The 24,062-nt window shown below is 38.0% G+C and overlaps 3 protein-coding genes across 10 annotated transcripts in view; 1 reads left to right on the top strand and 2 right to left on the bottom strand.

Annotated features, from left to right (window-relative positions):
- Positions 1 to 203: 203 nt before the first annotated feature.
- Positions 204 to 12,652, bottom strand: lrp11 (low density lipoprotein receptor-related protein 11). 2 transcript variants are annotated; one of them, XM_005160320.5, is made up of 9 exons: positions 11,538 to 12,285; positions 10,685 to 10,842; positions 9,437 to 9,578; positions 8,884 to 9,009; positions 8,165 to 8,305; positions 5,788 to 5,958; positions 3,825 to 3,881; positions 3,567 to 3,683; positions 204 to 3,237 (listed from the first exon to the last, which is right to left on the bottom strand). In XM_005160320.5, the coding sequence occupies exons 1-9, from the start codon at positions 12,103 to 12,105 to the stop codon at positions 3,083 to 3,085; spliced, it is 1,635 nt and encodes a 544-aa protein (XP_005160377.1). In that variant the 5' UTR covers positions 12,106 to 12,285; the 3' UTR covers positions 204 to 3,082. The 2 variants fall into 2 exon arrangements, with proteins under 2 accessions (XP_005160377.1, NP_001116346.1); NM_001122874.1 differs by lacking the exons at positions 3,567 to 3,683; positions 3,825 to 3,881; positions 5,788 to 5,958 and having other exon boundaries at positions 3,083 to 3,237; positions 11,538 to 12,652.
- A 775-nt stretch (positions 12,653 to 13,427) lies between these two features.
- On the bottom strand, positions 13,428 to 18,308 carry hsd3b2 (hydroxy-delta-5-steroid dehydrogenase, 3 beta- and steroid delta-isomerase 2). 3 transcript variants are annotated; one of them, XM_068215390.2, is made up of 5 exons: positions 18,203 to 18,297; positions 16,873 to 17,044; positions 15,753 to 15,917; positions 15,147 to 15,583; positions 13,428 to 15,061 (listed from the first exon to the last, which is right to left on the bottom strand). In XM_068215390.2, the coding sequence occupies exons 2-5, from the start codon at positions 17,021 to 17,023 to the stop codon at positions 14,963 to 14,965; spliced, it is 852 nt and encodes a 283-aa protein (XP_068071491.2). In that variant the 5' UTR covers positions 17,024 to 17,044; positions 18,203 to 18,297; the 3' UTR covers positions 13,428 to 14,962.
- Positions 18,309 to 22,000: 3,692 nt separating this feature from the next.
- The window catches only part of lats1 (large tumor suppressor kinase 1), a 31,783-nt gene continuing 29,721 nt past the window's right edge, over positions 22,001 to 24,062 (top strand). For all 5 annotated transcript variants that reach the window (XR_012395486.1, XR_012395488.1, XR_012395487.1 and 2 more), the window contains exon 1: positions 22,001 to 22,157. The gene's annotated coding sequence lies outside the window, so the exon portion shown is untranslated. The remainder of the gene's footprint in view (positions 22,158 to 24,062) is intronic.

Below are 24,062 nucleotides of genomic sequence, written 5' to 3'. Positions count from 1 at the left end.
AAAATAATGTAGCAAATCCACAGAATCATCATTGAATCAGTCTCTTCAGTGCGTAATACAATTCACAACCGCAAACAAACACTTGTGAATCGCAAAATCCAGAAACTGTTCATTAACAGATGTGTAATCCAGAGCATTCTGAAGAGATGAACACTCGCGTTTATGCATGTGAATAAATGTGAATCTGATGAAAAACTGGATACTTTTGTAGTAGGTCCATTTTTTAATATATATATTTAAAATGAATTTCTCCAAGACTCTTTTTACAATCATATACATATATAGATTCAAACATTATAGCACAGTTACACCAATTATACAGTCTAGTGTTTAATCTCACAGTAAAAACACACTGAGATCTTCATCAGAACTACATCCAGAAATAAGGCCATGTTTAAACCACTGAGTCCACGTCAGAGTCTGCTTTAATGTAAGCTGAAATAAGATGGCACGAGTGCTTTTATCAGTTTAACCTCTTCCCCTGGACAGAGACTCCTCGTCAACATCTTGAACTCATTCTGCATTCATACAGAAACATTCTGAATTCAGTGTTCAGGGATATAGTTCACACAAAAGTGAAATTTACCTCATCATTTACTCTCCGTCATCTGGCTTAAACCTGTATGAGACTTTATCTTCTGTTGGAGGAATCGACCACTGAGTTCCATAGTGCAGAAGTAAAACACTGGAGTATGGAGTCAATCTAGGGCCATGTATACTTCCAAAATAAAAAAGTAGCCAAATTAATTTTTAACATTAATTTGGCTACTTTTAGCCACTTTTAAACATTAATTTGGCTACTTTTAGCAATTTTTAACATTAATTTGGCTACTTTTAGCCATTTTAACATTAATTTGGCTACTTTTAGCCACTTTTAAACATTAATTTGGCTACTTTTAGCAATTTTTAAACATTAATTTGGCTACTTTTAGCAATTTTTAAACATTAATTTGGCTACTTTTAGCAATTTTTAACATTAATTTGGCTACTTTTAGCAATTTTTAACATTAATTTGTCTACTTTTAGCCACTTTTAAACATTAATTTGGCTACTTTTAGCAATTTTTAAACATTAATTTGGCTACTTTTAGCAATTTTTAACATTAATTTGTCTACTTTTAGCCACTTTTAACATTAATTTGGCCACTTTTAGCCATTTTTAACATTAATTTGGCCACTTTTAGCCATTTTTAACATTAATTTGGCTACTTTTAGCCATTTTTAACATTAATTTGGCCACTTTTAGCCATTTTTAACATTAATTTGGCTACTTTTAGCCATTTTTAACATTAATTTGGCCACTTTTAGCAATTTTTAACATTAATTTGGCTACTTTTAGCCACTTTTAACATTAATTTGGCCACTTTTAGCCATTTTTAACAGTAATTTGGCTACTTTTAGCCACTTTTAACATTAATTTGGCCACTTTTAGCCACTTTTAACATTAATTTGGCTACTTTTAGCAATTTTTAACATTAATTTGGCTACTTTTAGTCACTTTTAATATTAATTGGCCACTTTTAGCCACTTTTAATATTAATTTGGCCACTTTTAGCAATTTTTTTACATTATTTTGGCTACTTTTAACCACTTTTAACATTAATTTGGCTACTTTTAGCAATTTTTAACATTAATTTGGCTACTTTTAGCCACTTTAAACATTAATTTGGCTACTTTTAGCCACTCTTAACATTAATTTGGCAACTTTTAGCACTTTTTAACATTAATTTGGCTACTTTTAGCCACTTTTAACATTAATTTGGCTACTTTTAGCCACTCTTAACATTAATTTGGCAACTTTTAGCCATTTTTAACATTAATTTGGCAACTTTTAGCCACTTTTAAAATTAATTTGGCTAATTTTAGATCAATATAATGCACAAATGCAAGAAATAGTGCACCGACTACATGTTTGATGGTTTAATCAAGGTACCACGATGAAAGATTGAGTAAACGCAATCTGCCACACTATATAGCTGAATCAGAAATATTAAAACAATGGACCCTTTTCACATTTCCCCAGCAGCAGAAGTCATCATATCTGGTCAACTCAGAGCTCAGTATAATAATAGTAATAATAAAATAAAAACTCCAGGATGGTGTTATCAAGACTTTCAGAAAAAGGAAAACAAATAAAGTCAGAGACTAATGTCAGATTTACTGTCTTGCCCCCACTCGCTTATTTTTTGTCATTTGATGCAAAGATCATATAGTATACACACATGAGTGAAGTTTATTTATAAAATAATTTGGAGAGGATTACGTGCTTATGATTGATCACAGCCGGTGCTGCATTATCCAATCTATGATTGACCAATCAGACGATTCCCAAGCCACTATAAATACCCCAAGCTCAATATCACAGCCATTTTCGTTTTAAGGAAATCCCATGCACTTCCTCCTTTCCTAGATGGGTGGCACGGTGGCCCAGTGGTTAGCACTGTTGCCTCACAGCAAGAACATCCGGGTTCTAGTCCTTACCAAGCCGATGTTTCAGTGCAGAGTTTACACGTTCTCCCCATGTTTACGTGGGTTTCCCCCGGGTTTCCTGATTTCAAACATGCAGCTTAAGTTAATTGACTAATCCAGCACCATAGACATGCTCCTAGTCAGTAGTTATCTCTTAAGAGCGATCACTATCTGTTCATGAGCTACTACAGCAGGGAAGTTCTCCACATCTACCTAAGCTCAAACTCCCCTCTCGCCCTGCAAACGGGAGGGAGCCCTGAGCTCAAGGATCTTATGAGCTCAGGGCTCTCTCTCGGGACAGCATGCCAAACACGCTTCATGATCAATCATCAGCTAAGGGTGAACTCTTGAAATGCATATAAATGTTCCTATGTCAAAATATTTAAAAGTTTAAAGGATTTCAGATGCTGATGAGTGCTAAATGCCTCATAACAGCCTTGTGAAAAGGGTCCATCGCAAAAACGAGTGCAGAATATGCTCAATACTTCATCACTGAGATGTAACTTGCGTCCAAACCCAGGAGGAGGTTCTGCCTCCAGTGCCATTAACCCGACATCTTCTTCAGCCTCTACACACACACTCAGCAGACTGGAGGCTGGCTTTGGTCTGCGCTGCTACAGATACATGCCGTTGATGAGGTAGTCGGACTCTTCTGTGGTCAGAGGCAGAGCTTTCTTCAGCCTGCGGCGCACGAGGAAGAGCCGGCAGCCCACCATCAGCAAGAGCAGAGCGCTGATGAGCAGACCGAAGGCCAGCGGCAGGATCGCACCTACACACACACACACAGATAAACACACACACACACAGAGAAACACACAAGCGCAGTGTTATGTGGGCGAGAAAGCCTGATGTCAGATTATAGAGGATAACCAGTAACTCCAATAAGCACTCGACACAACTGAGAGCAGCAGAGGAGCAACACTACACAGCAAACCCTGAAGAGGAGGACAAGGAGAAGAAGAACGAAGAGAAGGGGTGATGAGGAGGAGGAGAATAATCATAAGATGAAGGAGACGATGATGAAAGGGAAGATCCGCCTCATCTTTAATTGCAGAAGTGATGGTGTTTTCTCCAGCAGTGTCTCTGCATGTCACACACCTGATTCAGGAGGCGGGTGTCCCTCCAGCAGACGCTGTGTTTTCCTTTCTGCCAGTGAATTCTGCGAGTCTAAGAGAGGATTTGGCCGTTTTTCCTGATGAACAGAGGCCACAGGAGCTGCATACAGGATAGAGAGAGGCCACGTTGGCTTTTACACAATATTTTCTTTAAAGGAAACTCAGAAACTTTGAAATTAAAGCCTTTTTTAAAGGATTTCATGCAATATCTTTATGTGAGAAGTGATAATGTTGAACATACTTGTGTATGATTTGAAGCTGAATAACGGAGTTGCCGTCGTCTGATGTTTTGCAACTGCTGAAAGACAGAAAACACAAGCCTTTTCAGAGTCACGGCGATCACAGTTTAAAAAAATCGGTCAGACTTTACAATAAGGTTCATTAGTTAATGTTAATTAATGCATTTACTAACGGGAATGAACAATACATTTAATACAGTATTTATTCATGTTAGTTAACGTTAGTTAATGAAAATACAGTAGTTCATTGTTAGTTCATGGTGCATTAACTAATGTCAACAAGCATGGAGTTGGATGTTAATAATGCATTAGTAAATGTTTAATTATGATTAATAAATGCAAGTGTTGCTCATGATTAGTTCATGTTAGTAAATGCATTAACTAATGAACCTTATTGTAAAGCGTTACCAAAAAAACCTTGGTATCACTTTATTTTGATGATCCCTTTAACACATTTCGTCGATTTTAAGCTAAATACTACTACAACTGCATGCCGAGGGTATAACAGTTTTGGATTTTTCATTAGTTTTAGTTTCTATTTCGTTTTGACTTTTTGTTTTTAAATTCAGCTTTAATTAGTTTTTAGAGGGAGATTTTCTAGTTTTTATTAGTTTCTATTTTTAGAAATTATTTAGTTTTAGTTTACACTGTAAAATAAAAACCTAATTTTACAGAAAATATCCTACTTTTTTACAGTAATTTTTTGTCATTTCACATTATATTCAAAACTTAGTAAAATGACAACCAATCTCTCTAAATTAACCGTTTGACTTTCAGTTTAGGTACTTTATTATTAAAGACAAATTACTGACATTTGTGTTTTTTATACAGGGAAATTACAGTGTTATTTATACAGTATTTTTTCTGTTATTTTAAATTATATTCAAAAGTTCGTAAAAATTACAAACAATATCTGTAAATTAACGGCTTGACTGTTATTTTATGTACTATATAAGTAATGACAAATTACAGCAATTTTTCTGTTTTTTACAAAAACATTGACGTATTATTTACAGTGTTTTTTCCTGTTTTTTAAGTACATTTAAAATTACGTAAAATTAAAGTAATAAATTGTAATTACTTGCTCTGTAAAAAAATAAAAATAAATCGTAAAAAAAGGTCAAATGACTGGCAGCTACGGCTGCCAAACAAAAACCATAAAATTAAGGTAAAATTTCTTTGTTGAAAAAAAGTGCAAAAAATAATAAATCTACAGATAATTTCATTAAAATGTTTATAGAGAAACACTGTTATTTTACAGACTTTTCCTAGATTATTACTATCAAATGCAAAATTTTCAGATTATTAACAAATAGTCTCTTGAGAAAAGTCACTAAAATCCTACACTAGTCAGCACCTTCAGGCAGCTCATCTAAGACTAAAGCCCTATCTAATGAACTGGGAAATCTGGAACGCTGCTCGCTTTACTTTCAATTAAACCATCTATTTTTAACCAGCAACAAAATCTAAAGTGACCTGTCCCATTACTGCTGCTGCTTGAGCTCGATTACATTTAAAACATGTCATTTCCAGTTTGCTCCAACTAGTGTCTACGCAATGATTAGCAGTTATAAACACTGAAACACAGATGAAATCTGAACAAAGACTGAAGAACGATACTGAAGGACACTACATTGACCTTATTCTACAATGCTGAAGTGCGCTCGCTTTTGCCATTGTTTTAAAACTTCCAAGTCATTTCGACTGAATCGGAATAATAAACGGCAGAAAACGATCAAACTACTCGCTCTACAAACAAACGTGTGCATGACTATACATGAAAAGTAGAATAACATCATAAGAAAATATTAGTTTGCAACATCAAGCAGCAGAACGAGCTGTTTTAACATGTGAAAATGAACGGAAGTGAATGAGAAGTGAATTTTGTTCAATGGCTGCGGCCGCTCTTACATGAGGAATAAGGTCAATATGAGGGTGGTGGTGGTGAAGGCGCTGAAGTCTTACTTGGTTTCTGAATGCACTCATTCACACAATCAGACTTTTGCAGGAAGTTGTTGTGGTTTCCTTTGCAGCCGCCATACTGGAAGTGCTGGCAGATTCCCGTTTCAGAGTCATAATACCAGCGAGGGAAAACACCTTTACACGGGCCGACCACTGGAGGCGCTGCACACGGATCTGATGCACACACACAGGGAGAGAGAGAGAGAGAGAGTAATTACAATAAACAAAATCAACATATCTCAGAGATGGGTTGCAGCTGGAAGGGCATCCGCTGCGTAAAAACTTGCTGGATAAGTTGGCAGTTCATTCCACTGTGGCGACCCCGGATTAATAAAGGGACTAAGCCGACAAGAAAATGAATGAATGAATGAAAATCAACATATTACATTCCTTTAAAAAAACTAATTAAGTTCTTTATGAGCTCTTTAAAATATAGAAATACATACAGCATACACTACATAAACACGTCCTTACATTCTCAGCACTATAAAACACTCCTTAACAGCAAGAATAACGCAGACATGTCTTCACATTTGAAGCATCATATATTTGAATGGCTTGGGTTTTATCATTTTTATTGGGTTTAATGATTTATTATTATTCTGTCCAACTATTTTTGGACCCTTAACAAGCGGGAGGCACTTATGCAAACTGTTGTAATTGCTACAGCGTTCACCTGATTAGTGAATACCCTCAGATTAAAGCTGACCGTCTGCAGTTAAAGCACATCTTGTTGGTTTCATTTCAGATCCTCTGTGTTGGTGTGTAGAGCCGAAAATGTTAGAATTGTGTCCATGTCCAAATATTTGAGCATCTAGCTGTATATATGTGTGTGTGTGTGTGTGTGTGTGTGTGTGTTATATAATTACCTTTCAGTTTTATTCATTGTTTATATAATCTGCAATGCTCTTTTAATACTGCAAATAAAGCTGTTTGTGAATTGAATTAAATTGAAGAGAGAGAGGCACAGAAAAAGAGAGAAAAACAGAGAGAGAGAGAGAGAGAGAGAGAGAGAGAGGGAGAGAGAGAGAGAGAGAGAGGGAGAGAGAGGGAGAGAGAGGGAGAGAGAGAGGGAGAGAGAGAGAGAGAGAGAGAGAGAGAGAGAGGGAGAGAGAGGGAGAGAGAGAGAGAGAGAGAGAGAGAGAGAGAGAGAGAGAGAGAGAGAGAGAGAGGCTTTTGTGCTTCACACGGTATCAGATGTCTAGAAATAGAGAGGCTTTGTTAATAAAGGCTGCTGGAGGAGAGTGAAAGGGAAACTGCTGAGCAATTGTGGAGCTGATGTGAACTCTGAGGGTTTTTGAGCAGTTCTGCCTTCACTAGGATGGATCATTGCTGCATAGTGCTCACAGATACTTAATAAATAACCCACTATAAATTAAAAGCAAGGGCGAGGCAGTGGCTCAGTAGGTAGTGCTGTTGCCTCACAGCAAGAAGGTCACTGGTTTGAACCTCGGCTCAGTTGGCGTTTCTGTGTGGAGTTTGCATGTTCTCCCTGCCTTCGCGTGGGTTTCCTCCGGGTGCTCCGGTTTCCCCCACAGTCCAAACACATGCGGTACAGGTGAATTGGGTAGGCTAAATTGTTTGTAGTGTGTGAATGTGTGTGTGGATGTTTCCCAGAGATGGGTTGTGGCTGGAAGGGCATCCGCTGCGTAAAAACTTGCTAGATAAGTTGGCGGTTCATTCCGCTGTGGCGACCCCGGATTAATAAAGGGACTAAGCCGACAAGAAAATTAATGAAATTAAAAGCATTAGCGAATGCTGTGTTTTCCGCTTTTAAATAACAGGTCACCTATAGCTTTCGTCATGAGCCACGGCTGTGTTCAAAATGACATCAATGTTTTCACAATGCACTGCGAAGTGAACCCAAATGTAAACATGAAGATGGCTAAAACAGAACTGTAAAAGTAGTTAGAAAGCAGATTACACCTAAGAGAGATGGCTTTAATGCTTTATTTTAATCATTCCAAGTTTAAATGTTAGACTGTTCTAAATGAATAGGGCATAGGGGGGATAACTGGGAATTGAACACAGCCAGGAACTTTCTAACTACAGCTCCAGAGGTGTAGTTGCAAGTGCTCAAGTTTGCGACGCAGTTTGCAATTGTTCATTGGAACAGTGGATTTGGGAAATGCAAAATCAGCAAACTATCTTTGTAACGACACAACTTGCGACCTTAGTTGGCTTACAATGGTTTTTGGAAACGCACCCCAGACTGACTGACAAAGTCCAACGTCCAACCTAGGGCTTGGTGTGTCCCAGCTATCAGGCATACACATTTTGCTTGACAAAGTGTGAGTAAATAATGCGATATTCATTTTGACAGTGCCACAATTTTGAAAAAGGTGCATGTGTGCATCTCTGAATGATTCTTACGCCTTACCTTGATTACTGAAGCCGTAATGTTGGTGTGCTTCAGGTTTGGAGATATCGGTGTGCTGCATCTCTGTGGGGGTCTGTGCTGCAGCTTCAGTCTGTAGATCTGCTCCATGTTTTGAGGAACTGGACTTACGACCACTATCAACTACACAGCAAAACAAACATTTTTATCCACATTAAAAGATTTAAAGGAGACCAAGGATGCCCCTTTTACAAGATGTAAAATAAATCTCTGATGTGCCTAGAGTGTGTTAGCTCAAAATACCACACAGATAATGTTTAATAACTCTCTGAATCTCACCCTTTCAGGCTTTGATTCTAATTGTGGAGTTTTGGTGACTGTCGCTTTAAATGCAAATCAGATTGTGCTGTTTTCAGAAGAGGGCGGAGCTACAGATGCCTGTGCATCAGCATAGTGGCAGATTCAAAAACAAGACTAAAGTCATATGCTAATGAGGAAGAGATGGTCACTAGTGGGCGGGGCTTTCCCCCTCTGATGACACGTACAAAGGGAGAATGTCAATCAAAGTGTGTCTGCAGACTGTTTTCATCAGGTCTGATTATAAACAAATAGACTTAATGAATGTTTACCATTAGAGGCTGGATATATTCACACACTGCTGACACACAACTGTGTTTAAACCCCTTCTTAAAGTGATTTTAGCATGATAGGTAGCTGTTTTGAGATGATTGCAGTAGACTGGTTTGGTGGACCAGACTTACAGTTCTGGCAGAAGTCCTCATCTGAGCGGTCAGGGCAGTGCTGCTTTCCATCGCAGGCGTAACCAATGTCGATACAGCAGCCATCATCACACATGAACTGATAGCGAGAACAGTGACCTGTGCAAACTTCAGAGAAACACACACATCAGTGTCACGTCCACTCAGATGCAGCCTAAAATCTGTTATTAACCCACATAATAATGGATGCAAATATACAGTTGAAGTCAGAATTATTCGCCCCCTTTGAATTGTTTTTTCTTTTTTAAATATTTCCCAAATGATGTTGAACAGATTCAGGAAATGTTCACAGTATTTCTGATAATGTTTTTTCTTCTGGAGAAAGTCTTATTTGTTTTATTTCGGCTAGAATGAAATCAGTTCTTAATTTTTTTAAATCCCTTTTAAGGTCAATATTTTTAGCCCCTTTAGGCTATATTTTTCCGCCATTACTTTAGGTTACTAGCAATTTTGTTCACCTCTGTACGATATAGCAGAAGTAATCCTCCATGCACACATGTCAAATGAGAGATTTTAAACAGAGATCAGTTCTGACCCTGTGCGTTTGGGGCCGGGGCGAGCACGCTGACGGACACGTTGTCTGAGCTCTTCTGTCCCGCCGTGTCGATGACCGTGATCTCGAAGGTGTAAACTCCTTCTCTGAGTCCACTGAGCTTCAGCAGGCCCGGGTGAGTTACCTGCACACAACAGACAACAATCAACACTGCATACTGCAACCAACACTGCATACTGCAACCAACACTGCATACTGCAACCAACACTGCATTCTGCAATCAAAACTGCAACCAACACTGCATACTGTAATCAACACTGCAATCAACACTGCATACTGCAACCAACACTGCAATTAACACTGCATACTGCAACCAACACTGCATACTGCAACCAACACTGCATACTGTAATCAACACTGCATACTGTAATCAACACTGCATACTGCAACCAACACTGCATACTGCAACCAACACTGCATACTGTAATCAACACTGCATACTGTAATCAACACTGCATACTGTAATCAACACTGCATACTGTAATCAACACTGCAATCAACACTGCATACTGTAATCAACACTGCATACTGTAATCAACACTGCATACTGCAATCAACACTGTAATTAACACTGCATACTGCAACCAACACTGCATACTGTAATCAACACTGCATACTGTAATCAACACTGCATACTGCAACCAACACTGCATACTGCAACCAACACTGCATACTGTAATCAACACTGCATACTGTAATCAACACTGCATACTGCAATCAACACTGTAACCAACACTGCATACTGCAATCAACACTGCATACTGTAATCAACACTGCATACTGCAATCAACACTGTAATTAACACTGCATACTGCAATCAACACTGTAATCAACACTGCATAATGTAATCAACACTGTAATTAACACTGCATACTGCAATCAACACTGTAATCAACACTGCATACTGTAATCAACACTGTAATCAACACTGCATACTGTAATCAACACTGTAATTAACACTGCATACTGTAATCAACACTGTAATCAACACTGCATACTGCAATCAACACTGTAATTAACACTGCATACTGTAATCAACACTGTAATCAACACTGCATACTGTAATCAACACTGCATACTGTAATCAACACTGTAATCAACACTGCATACTGCATGATAAATGAATGATAAATGGATATATGAATGGATGGATGGATGGAGAGATGGATGGATGGATGGATGGACTGATAAATGGATGTTCTCAAACAGAGCAGCACACAGCAGGTTTACCTTCATTTTAACAGAAGGGTCTCCTCTGACGAGAGCCCACTCATAGCGGGTGATGTGGTGATCATCGGTACTGTCTCTGCCGTCCAGCACTGCCCAGTCCGTCGGCAGCTGCACCACTAGATCTTGACCAGCGTCACTGCGGGGCGGCTCGTCCAGATCTGGCCAACACACACACACACACTCTTTAAAGGAGGTCTATGTCCCTTTTTACAAGATGCAAACAAGTCTCTGTTCTCTCTAGCGTGAGTGAAGCAAGACATTTTCTGGCTCTCTGAAACTGACCCTTTCAGGCTTTAATCCTAATTGTGGTGTTTTGGTGACTGTCGCTTTAAATGCAAATGAGAATTTTCAGAAGAGGGCGGAGCTACAAATGCCTGTGTGTCAGCATAGTGTCAGATTTGACTACAAGACTACCGTCCTATGCTAATAAGGGAGAGATGGTCATTTTGAAAGATTATTGTGTGTCTGTGTGTTTGGCAGATGTGTTTGTGTGTGTGTGTGTGTGTGTGTGTGTGTGTTTGATGGAGTGTGTGTATTTGTTAAAGTGTGCGTGTGTTTATTGGAGTGTGTGTTTGTTTGTTTATCTGTGTGTGTGTGTGTGTGTGTGTGTGTGTGTTTGGAAGGTGTGTTTGTTGGCAGTGTGAGTGTGTGTGTGCATGTGAGTGTCTTTGGAAGGTTTGTTTGTTAGTGTCTGTGTGTGTGCCAGTAATTTTTGTACAGTAAAAATGTGTGTGTTTTTCGGCGTGTGTGTGTTCCAGTAATTTTTGTGGTGTGAAATGTTTTATAAGATAATTTCTGCAGTCCACAAGTGAGTTAAATAGGTTTTCTGCTGTCAGTGGTATGTGTCACCCACCCTGCATCATGGCCTCCTCCTCGCCGAGCGCAGGTGCGGGTCTCCCGGCCGGCCGGTCGGTGGCAGCAGTGCCCGGGGCCCCGGAGCTGTCGTTCAAGCGGCTGTAGGTGCTGAATCCCGGCTGGTAGGAGAACGAGCACACGCTCTTGCCCCTGTAGGTGCAGTTGAACAAATAGCAGCGCAAACTGTCGTCAGGCTGCTTGAGGTCCTCCTGGATGATGGCGACTGTACAGTGCGGGAGCGAGCAGCAGGCGCGCGCGCAGTCCCTCCAGCTGAACACGCGCGGCGGCGCGGACAGGAACGCGGCGCCCTGCTCGATGGACGCGCTGGCGCGGATGATGCGCGACTCCGCCGCCCTGAAACCCGCGACGCAGCGGTCTCCATCCCCCTCCTGCTCCCGGGAGCTTGGCTCGTCTTGCTGCAGCTGTTTGCGGAACTCCTCCAGCAGCTCCTCCACGCCGGAGATCCGGGATTTGAGCTCGGATGTTGGAGAGGAGCGCGCCCCGGCCGAGCTGGAGACCCAGAGCAGAGCTGCGCACAGCAGAACATGATGCGCCCGCGGAAACATGATGATGAGGAGAACAAGGATGAAGATGATGGGATTAAACACTACTTTCCCACCGTGGAAAGAATCACATCACATTTGCGATCCCGATCGTTAGATTAGGATGTAAGAATCGCCGTTTTGCGCATTGTTGAAGAGGAGGATGAAGCTGAAGCTGCACCTGTCGAGTCCAGCGCCAGAACTGAAGCAGCCGCAGCGACTGATCCAGCTTCAGTCTGCCGTGTTCAATCTCTCCTGTAGGGGACACTCTGGGGTCCAGAAAGACCAGACAGCACAAAGCACGAATACGCACATTTATAACTCTGATATTAGAGATCATTTTATTTCACATCTTGATTTTTATTTTTTTTTTTGCATAGATATTTTATGATTTCAGCATCTTAATTTAGATTTATTTCTATGAAAAAGATGGGTTTGTTTTGACTGTAGACTGTACCTTCTTCCTCTGAGGGAAATATCACATGATTTGCGATTTGCATTGGTTTAAATTTAATATAAAACCGCATCTTTTCTGCTGGAGATATTGTTGTCCTAAAAACAAACAAAAGATATACACAAATAAAAATAAATCTTACACCATAAAGTGGTACGGTTCGCTTTTAGGTACCCTTTGATGGTGGAAACGACAATAAAAGCGTACCGAACGGTACCACTTAGTGGAAACGGGCCACAACACAAACAATATAGCATCGGGGGGAAAAAAAATAATAATAAACTGGGACTCAAGAGTTCACACTTAGCTGATGAGTGATTACAAAGCATGTTTGGCATGCTGTCCTGGGAGAGAGCCCTGAGCTCATAAGATCCTCAAGCCCAGGGCTCCCTCCCATTTGCAAGGCGAGAGAGGAGTTTGAGCTCAGGTAGATGGGGAGAACTTCCCTGCTGTAGTAGCTAATGAACAGATAGTGATCGCTCTTAAGAGATAACTACTGACTAGGAGCATGTCTATGGTGCTGGATTAGTCAATTAACTTAAGCTGCATGTTTTTGGATGGTGGGAGGAACCCGGGAAACCCACGTGAGAACGGGGAGAATGTGTGAACTCCGCACAGAAATGTCGGCTGGCTTGGTAAGGACTAGAACCAGTGACGTTCTTGCTGTGAGGCAACAGACCATCTAGGAAAGGAGGAGGAGTAGGGGTGGATTCTTCAAAACGAAGATGGCTGTGATATGGAGCTTAGGGTATTTAAAGTGGCTTGGGAATCATCTGATTGGTCAATCATAGATTGGATAATGCAGCACCGGCTGTGATCAATCATAAGCACGTGATCCTCTCGAAATTAGTTTATAAATAAACTTCACAAAATAAAAACATGAGTCACAAAATACAGAAAACAGATCATTTTATGGATATTGTTTGACAGTGTACATTAATCACAATATATTGTATTATTAATTATTGGCACGTTTAACCAACAAGGAGCCACAAAATGCCATAACCAGAGTTCGCACAGGTCATGGAGCTTTAAAAGTTCTCCTCCAGACATTGACACGTCACATATTTGTTTCCAAGACCTCGATCATCAGGGATTATATGTTTTATCTTGTTCTAATTTCAATCTGCATTTATTAAGATTTTCTGCTTTACCAGATTTTTTCAGTCATGCTGATCCACACCAGTTACACTGCAAAACGTGTTTTTCTCACTGAAAGGTTTAATTCTTAAATCAAGAAGCATTTTCCCAAACAAGCAGAACATTTCAGAAATAATGAGTCCAAATGAAAATAATCTGCCAATAAGCTAAATCATCTGGTTTTTACTTCCTTTAGAAATTAAATTATTTTCCTCAGTGGCGCAACAAGGGGGTATGCAGTATATGCGGCGCATAGGGGCGCCACACATGGGGGGGCGCCGTTGTGCCAAAACTATTTTTTAAAATTATCCTTATTAAAAGTTTCAAATAATAAAAATAAATAAATATGTTTTGTTAAAAAACATTATTTTGCATTTTAAACGAATATAATATTGTTATTGTTTAATTCAAAATCATTTAACACAATAACATGCAGTCCCACAGCCGAAAGTGTTCATGTAGATGTAACTGTTTAGATTTGCTTTTGTTTTTATCAAAATAAACTATCAAATCATACATAATGTCAAAAGTTATAAGATTAATCTGAAAATTTGTCTTCATTTATTATTAATTAATTAATATAAAATAAGAGGGATCACACAAAATTTGAACCCGCATACCCCTCAGTAAATGTGTAGTTGCGCCCCTGATTTTCCTCACCTATCGGCAGATTGATTAGCTTGTTTTAAAGGAAGAACTCACTTCATTATGACTTCCTATTCCTGAAAACAAGACAATATTTTTGCTCATCTAGAAAATGCAATTTGATTTAAGACTTTAGATATTTGGACTTGAAACAATTACTGTCTGGCTTTCAAGTCTAAATATTTAAAAACGCTTAAATCAAGAGGCATTTTCTAGACAAGCAAAAAAATAAGCCAAAAGGGGTGAATAATCTTATTTTCAGTGTGAGGTGGGATTATTGTACTAACACCACCAGCAGATTATTTAGCTTCAACACACAAACTCTGAACACACCACCATGTTTACATGCCCATATATGCTTTTCGATTGAAGATTTTATAGAGATGTGAATTAGAAACAAGGAAAAACTGAGCACGTTTTGCAGGGTAGTCTTAATCATAACCATCACGAGCGCTCAAGTCTTGTTAGCCAATCGTCTTTCAGCTGGTAACACCGACGCCAGCCAATCAGTAGTGCTCCTGCGTGCCTCCTCCCAGTCATATCGAGGACTGTACCCGAACTCCCTGCAAGCCTTTTGATAGGAGAAACTAAAAGGGGTGTTCACCATGGTCACTAGCTGCCTATTTAGGGGTGGAGTGAATCTCAGGACGCGTCGGAGCACGGCCTGCAGGATCTCCATGAAGAACGCCAGAAGATACAGCAGAAAGATGGGCAGAATGGGCTTGTTTTGGATGCTAAATCCTAAAGGTGACATGAGAGCATGGGTTAAGTCACAATAGCTGATGTGCGGCGTGTCGTCTGAGACGTAATAGAAGTTTCCCCCCACCACCGCTCTTTTCTCCGGGTCTCTGAGCGCTCGTCCTGCTTGCAGATGCGCCAGGGCGGCGTTTCCTACATACACTGGATTGACTTTTGCGCTCTGCTGTGAGAGTCGATGCTGCACGTTTCCACTGCGGATCGCATCTCTGAGTTTGTTTAAAGTGAACCTGCAACCCGGCCCGTAGATGAACATGGGCCTGAGAGCGCAGGTCGCCAGATGTCCTCCGTCCCGCAGCAGCTCTCCATTGGCCTGAAGGCAGATCTGCTCCGCCTCCAGCTTGGTTTTGCTGTAGTTGCTGATAGGATAAGAGTAGTAAGGCGTGTCCTCGTGGCCGTTGATGATGGGTTCACCACAGCGATTGGGACCCGCTACCTCAATGCTGCTGGTGTATATAAAGGAGGACACGCTTTGTTGGATGCAGGTCTCCAGCAGGAGCCGTGTAGCTGTCGTAGGAAGACAAACAATAGAAACACACTGTAAGAGTGCTGGGATGCACACAATCTCTTCATGTTGTCCCAACACAAATCGATTAAGTTAACTTCATCATTTTCACAAATTTAAGTTGCAGGTGTTAGGATTAAAACTTCTTTTATACACACACGAAACCCTTACCTTTAACATTAACTGCATGTAATTCACTGTATTCAACGGCTCCATTGTAATCAATGAGAGACGCAGTGTGGAAAACCAGAGTTGCTCCTTTACAAGCTCTTCTCAGCAGCTCTCGGTCTCGGATATCCCCCTCAATAACACTCACTTTAGTCTCTCCACGGCCATCTGAGCACACAGAGCAGCAACACATTCAATTGCATGCATTTTTGGACGCTTAAAAGGGTATTAGAAGAAAGGATGTCGGCTTTTGTGTTGTTTGTTTAATATAGATGCATGTCAGTGAACCGAACTCATACATTTAATTCAATTAGTTCATGATTCAAACTTATTTTCAGTGTTTTTATGGATAATGATTGGATTCTGGCATGCAGTAAACCATGATGGGCTCCAGTATGGTGAAAATAAATAATTTAGGTCAGGAATTGTGTTTTAATATGGGCTATTTCAACAAAAGATGAACAAAGACAGCCTCCTTGAAGCGATGGCAGTTGTTTTATATGATATAAATGATGAATTTTGCAGAACAGATTTTGTTTTCTGTATCCCTGCTGAAAAAAAAACTGCTTACACCAGCCTAGGCTGGTTGGCAAGCCTGGTTTTAGAGGGGTTTTGGCCACTTCCAGGCTGGTTTCCAGCCATTAACAGCCTGGTCAGGCTGGAAAATGACCAGCTAAAACCAGCTTGACCAGCCTAGTCTAAGCTGGACATAGCTGTTTTGGCTGGGATCCCAGCTTGGCTAGGCTGGTCAAGCTGGTTTTAGCTGGTCATTTTCCAGCCTGACCAACTAAGACCAGGCTGGAAATGGTTGGAAACCAGCCTGGAAGTGGCCAAAACCCCTCTAAAACCAGCCTGGTTGACCAGCTAAAACCAGCCAACCAGCCTAGGCTGTTTTTTTCAGTAGGCATATCCTTCACTTTCAGGCATTAGTGTCTATTAAATACACACTATAGTTTAATTGGACTTTTAGGCTGTATGTCGAAGCAAACACCTAATATAGACTAAAGTCTCTCTTTTAGGAAGAATGCCAACAAACAGAAGATGAGAGCACAAAACTAATAAAGATTAAAGAACTAATTACAGGATTGATATTGCAGAGCGTGTAATGTTCATGTCCACTAACCCTCAAGCGTCTGTATGAGCTCTGAGCGGATGTTTCTGTCCAGCAGCCGGATCTCAGACAGATTCTCCTCTTCCAGCAACAGTCGGACCAGCTTTTCTCCTAGAAACCCGCAGGCTCCCGTCACCACACACACCTCTCCTGACAGAGCCATGTAGAGCGCTGCGTTGAAAGCCTTCCAGAAAACACAGACATGAGAGAGGAGATTTTAGGAAACACAAACTCAGAATAAAACTGTTGGTCATTTTAATTTAAAGGATTAGTTCACTCAAAAAAATAAGATTTACTCACTACATACTCCAAACCATTAGGAGATTCTTTTGTTGAACACAAAAGAAGATACTTTGAAACATGTTAGAAACCTGTAGCCATTGACTTCAATAGAAGGAAAAACAAACCCTGTGGAAGACAAGTTACAGGTTTCCAACATATTTCAGGGAATCTTCTTTTGTGCTCAACAGGAATGTTTGATACAAGCAAAGAGTGAATAGATGAAAGATTTCTCTCTCTTTTTTAGATTTATTATTTCTATTAATCTATATTATATTATTAGTTATAAGGTTATTGTTGTGCAGAAGAGTAATCCAAATGCAGTTCTGAGCTCAGCTTGTGTACTAGTCTAGTACACAAGTGACTGACAGAAAACATTATTAGTTTTATTAAACATTATTAAAGTACCCTGAACTGGAATAATAAAGTTAAATTCTCTACAAACTAACATATTAAGATTCATTTATATAACTTGCATTCAAAAAAACTACAAACTACTCATTTTAAATGAGCTGAAACATTACAACTCTTGAGTTGTTTAACAGCTTAAGTTACTTATTTTATTTTCAAATCACTTACATTTGGAAAAACTAATAAGTTAACCTTAATTCCTTTATGTTGTCCTAACAAAAACTGAGCGGAAGCCAGCATTTTTACAGTGCAAGTAAAGTAAACAGTATAATAGTAATATTCACATTAACGAGGTTTATTTTGGTTCAAAACAAAAATCACAATGAAAATGTCATAATTAAACCAGTAAGTTACACCAGTGATCCAGCGTTTTTGTTTTTTATTGCATGAAATGTAAAATAAGTGTGGTTAATTACTATAACTGAAGCAAAATTAAGACTGTTATATTGACTCAACTAATCTAAATTGCATTGATTAAAGTAGCTGAAACAAACATTGTTAGCCTACTCAAACGCATCTTAACTCAGTTATTGGCATATAAAAATGTAACTAAAGCGAACACGTCACTTGTTTAATGTTGCCTAAAATTGGCAGCCAATTGTAAAAATAGTATGACGTAAACAATGGGTTTAAAAAGGCACAACTACAATACCTGAGAGTCCTCGGAGATGCTGAATAATCCGCAGACTGGGGTGTTTTTAAGGTTTGTTTTCTGCCAAATACAGCCTCGATGTCCTGAGACGATGTGCTAGACAGTGAGTCGAGTCTGCTCTTTTATATGGTCCTGTTTGCCGTTAAAATCAGCAGAGTAGATTAAATGTATTGATGGCGTCACGTGTTGTCGAACAGACATCAGGGCCAGTGTGGGTCATCAGGGAGATTCGAGACAATGCGGTGTCGAAACTCCATTAGCATACAAAACACCGCCGCGACGACAGGCAAAACTTCATTTACACTAGTAAACTATTTAAAACTGAAGGAATAAACCCAGGTACACCCATACGAACATTAACTATGTTTTTACTGTAGTAAAACCAAAGTAGCTACGAAATCAAGTAGCCCTGGGTCCGGTTTTTCTAAAGTAATCCACGGGGATTTTGGATAAGGGATTGGATCAAATCTTGAAAATGGGTTTTTCAAAAGAAAAAACGGATTACATAATCGGATTAGATCACGTAATCCAATCTTGGTTTTGATCCGAATCAAACCTTTAGTTTGGGTTTTTCAGATCTTTTTTTTTTGTAGGATCTGGATCACTTTGATCCAAAAAATCTGGATTAAACTGATCCCATCAGAAGGGTGGATTCAGAGTGGATTTCATGCCCAAAATGTAATGAAAACTTACAAAATTCATCAAATAATGCTATATTTAGATCATGCAGTATCTTACAAGATATCCTATTTATTCGTAAGGATTTAATTGTATTTGTTCCTCCGCCAGGCTACAGTAGGCTTTAACGTATTCAGCCTCTCAGTATAGGCCTACAGCAAAGTAGAAAGAGTTTGGCCCCATAAAATAATTCCCCAAACAGCTGTCAAAAATTGACCAAAAGCAATCAATTTTATTCGGTCTCTAATTGATATCTATATATTTAATCTATATATTCATCACAATGAAAAATATTTTAGTTTTCAGAATATTTATTAGTGATGCATGCAATGATTACAGAATAACTAGAAAAAAAAACGAAAAATGCAAAGAATGGCAATCGCTGATTTTTAAAATCACTTTCAACATATGCAAAAAAAGACTGAAAGAGCAGAAGCACAGCTCAGGAGGTTTTGACATTAAGTCTTTTTTTAAATTCAGTACATCTATATTTGAAACTTGTTATAAATATCCTCAATGTAGTGTTTGTGTTGTAGATCTCAGATGAGTTGTCTGCTGGAGGAGGATGGGGTGGGGTTTTTCTTGTTTTTAGTTTTTTTCAAATGTGTGTGTTTTCATTTCAAATAAAAATGAAGTTATATTGGCCCCAAGGTGCCTATTCTATTAGCTGCTCTTTACATATCTATAGTTCTACATTGTGATGTCCTGTTTGAGCGCTGGTTATCCAGATTTAGTGATCCTGAAAAGTTCCTATCCGGATCAGATTGATCCAATCCGATGTTGCTTTAAAAAAACTGGCTCAAAAAGTAAGCTGGATTACGTCATCACGGATGGCAAAAATAGGATTACTAAATCCAGATAAATTTGATCCGGATTAAACCTTTTGAAAAACCGGGCCCAGGGGCGCAACTGCACATTTACTGATAGGTATGCAGGTTCTAGTTTTGAAACCGAACACAACTGAAATAGTATGAAGTATAAAAGCATAATTACACTAAGCCTGTTAAGTCACAAAGAATTACTTCTCATCCCAACCCAAATTTCTTCTCAATTTAATTTTCCCCACTAAATGATTGTGACACCTTGACATGCCTTGCTTCTGTACTTTTTGCACATTTGTGAAAACAAAATGATTTATAAGGGAGTCCTAAAGGGCAAAAGAACATACGAATGCAATCACTTCCCACATGCGAGGTTTAAGGTCTGTCTTTGCATTAACAATTGACTGAAACAAAGACTTTAAAATGTACTGTGTAAAAAATAAACAGAGAAAACCTGCCTGAAATGTTCTATTTTATTAAAATGTTATGGGCAAACTGTTTTTGTAAACTAAAATAGTTTTGAGCAAAAAAGGCCTGATGTATTAATATGATGCAAAATCAAGATAGATGGCAGGAGTCACCAACCTTTTGGAAACTGAGAGCTACTTCTTGGGTATCGTTTAATGTGAAGGGCTACCAGTTTGATACACACTTCCTAATAACAAATTTGCTCAATTATTATTAATAATAATTATATAATAATAGATAATATTATTATAATAGATATTCATCTATGTGAAGGCACTGATCATGTTAATGATTTCTCACAATAGTTGTCAACATTGATTGGAAAAAGATAAATATCAATATGCAACACTTCACTTGTCTGAAATTGTTTTTAAAGTTTTTTAAATATATAACTTTATGTCATTTTCAATTTTACACCAATGCGAGTGTGATTTAAAAAAGAATACTGTAGCTTCAAAAAACATTAGATGCAGCTTACTGGTATGTGGTGCTATGGTAAGCTCATTTTAAAACAGGCCCACAGGCAATCATGTGATCCTCGCGGGCACCATGTTGGTGAATTCTGCTATATGGTATAAAAATGGATCTTTATAGAAGGATTAATAAACATTTCAGTTCCAAAAATTGTGAAAATTTAGTCAGGTTTAACAGGGTTAAGAATCATTATAATCAATTATATGAAATTCATATATAGGGGAATTTTTTATCCAGATAAAATTTTCTATTTTATCTGAAATATATTAAAGTTTGCATTTACATAAGCATATGTCTTGTGTGATCCCTCTTATTTTGGCAAATAAATAAATTAATAATAAATAATAATAAATTAATGACATTTTCCAAAAGAATTATAACGTTTGACCTTAACTGTACTGTATGCTTGATTTGACTGTTTATTTTGACAAAATTTTTACAAATCTACACAATTACATCTACATAAACACTTTACACTTGGCTGTGTTACTGCATGTTATTTTTTTAATGATTTTTATTTAAAATGTGTGTGCCAACGTATGCAACTATAACTGGTATATTTTTTATTTAATAAAATACAATATTTTACTCGTATAAAATGCTAAATGATTTTTTAAAACAAAACATATTTATCTTTATTATTTAAAACTTGCAATAAGTATAATTTCAAAAATCATTCTGAAAAGATGAATCCACTGTGTCACCTGATTGGAATACAGGTTTATTTACAAACAAAAAAACAACAATAAAAACCCTGAGCAACACATTAAATAATGTTTGTAGTATTGTCGGCAATAAAACACAAGTCAAAGTCAATTAAGAAATCAATACTTCGTTTTAAAAAGATGAATCCACTGTGTCACCTCATTGGAATACAGATTTATTTACAAAAAAAACAACAATAAAAATCCCAAGGAACACATTAAATAATGTTTGTAGTATTGTCGGCAATAAAACACAAGTCAAAGTAAATTAAGAAATCACTACTTTTTTTTATTTGCGTTTTCCACACTCTCTCAACTCTTTCTGATCTTTAAAATATGAATATTTATGTTACCACAGTATTTTCAAAGCTGTGCTTGTCTGCTGTTTCTGACGGCGCTTGCTCTCAAATGTTCTTTCATCCAATGAACAACTAATTTTAAGCGCTGTGTAACAGGGAGTATCTTTAACAAATCTACATTTGTGTATATAAAACTGCTACAATCAACATATTATTGCATAAAAACTCTTGTTATGCAACTGTGTCCATATAATAAAGCTGCAGGCGCCCAGAGGGGCCCCGGGCCTCAAGACGGCTCCTGAGGGGGCGGGGCTTAACAACAACATCCGGGCTCCTGTGACGCGCATGACAGCCGTTGTAAAACTCAAGACGACAGTAAATACCAAAGAGAAGCAGGCGGTGCGTCCACAAACACACGTATCTGTCAGACTCCGAGCAGGAGTTATTGATTATCGAACAGCACGGAGAGAAACACACCTGTACAAGCGTCATGCCGAGCTCGCATTAGCAGGTAGGTGGATGTAGTTCGTCTTATTATTCGGTGTGTGGTAGCGGTATGCTATCGCCTCAGCTTTAGGCCTCAGTCACCTGTTGGAGCGATTCATAAATGATTTATCAGGTTTAAAGGGATTTTATATGGTGTGAATGATGGTTGGGGGGTTTAAAGGTGTTGTGTGGCGATAGTAAGTGGCTAAGTGAGCTAACGTTAGCACTGTGTGAAACTACTGAACGCTGGGACTGTGTTTCAAAAACCTGTTGAGGTGCCTACTTAGTGATGCTGTCTAGGTGAGGATGGGGACTCGTGCTTAAAGGGATTTTTCATGTAAAAAGTTATCATTTATTCATTATTTAAGTTAATTTACCGCAAGCGGTTCCAATTCTGTTCAATATAAAATATTTATTTTAAAGAATGTTGGAAACCTGTAACCATTGACTAGTAGGGAAAACAAAAACTATGGGAGTCAATGGTTACAGGTTTCCAACTTTCTTCAATGTTGATCTTTTGTGTTCAATGGAATAAACAAACACAGGTTTGAAACAAGTGAATGGAAAGTAAATAATGACACATTTATAATTTTTGGCTTGATTATCCCTTTACAGTAACCCGTTTATCACAACAGTAACTGCTTTTGGTCACTCAGTTGGCTATTTATTTATAGTCTGCATTGTTTATGGGCTAGTGAGCTTTAGAAAAGCAGGATCTAAACCGTGAGCTATTAACATAACTAAAAAAACAGTAAAATCTAGAAAAAGAAACGCAATGCATGCAGCATACTAGGCTTAATTTTCTTAACTTTTTTATTATTTGATTATGCAATTTTTTTTTATTTTAAATAAAAATACTTATTGATTATGCAATATTAGAAATAATGTTTATAGCAGATAAAGTTCTCCCTAAAACCCACTCTGCTTCTGAAATGTTTCCATAAGGATGTAGGCTTTCAAGATTATTAATCAGTGATCACATTTAAAGATCTTTGACATTATATATTTTTTATCAGTGTTGTTGTTAGTTGTAGGAGGACAATCCCATGCAAATGTCATTCTTGCCATGGAAAAAAGAGAGTTTTCACCAAAGAACATACACCGTTTCAGGGTTTTTTTTGGGTAAGCAAGCATTTTACAGTACTTTAGAAATACCCAAAATTGCATGTGTCAATGTTTTCAAACTATTCAATTTGATTTACCGAAGTTACACAAGTGGCAATTTCACATCTGTCACATCTATAATGACACTTTTTCCTCATAAATATTAAAAATAATAAATTAAATAAAATCTATAATTTTTGTTTTATCGAGCGCCAACTCTTATCCTTTTGATTATTATTGTTTTTTTGGAGTGTGCAGATTAATTGAATTTGAATTAAAATCGAAAAGCAATATGGTTTAAGTGTCTTCCTTACATCCTTACAATAACATATATTTAAATTAATGCAGTTTAATTTATTCATTTAAAAGTTCTCCATGTTTTTATGCAAAGTTAACATTAACTAATAACTATTTAGCAATATGGTTTAATTGTCTTCATTACATCCTTACAATAACATTTGTTTAAAAGTTCTCCATGTTTTCATGCTTTAATGCATACATTTATAAATGTTGTTTTGTGTAGCTTTTAAAACTTTGAGGCATTCTGATTGTCTTCAATTAATTATTTTTTGCTATTTCTCATTGCTATAATATTTTTTGTTCATGCTACATTGGATTTGTGAAAAATATTCTGTTTTGCTTTGATTTTCAGAAGACTTGTAGATGAGTATCTCATTGTGAGTGTCGATTAAAAAAATTACATCAAAATATAGCGTTTTGTAATGTTGGTGTAGTTACATTGAAAATAAAAATTAACCTTGATTAAGACCTCAGAATTCAGAAGACATTTTATTGAACATTAGAAAACAAAATTACATTTAAAAAA

This window comes from Danio rerio, chromosome 20 (assembly GCF_049306965.1).
Source record: "Danio rerio strain Tuebingen ecotype United States chromosome 20, GRCz12tu, whole genome shotgun sequence".
In the NCBI taxonomy this organism is placed as follows: domain Eukaryota; kingdom Metazoa; phylum Chordata; class Actinopteri; order Cypriniformes; family Danionidae; genus Danio; species Danio rerio.
The sequence above is the reverse complement of the archived record's forward strand: the minus strand, read 5'-3'. Positions and strand labels throughout refer to the sequence as shown.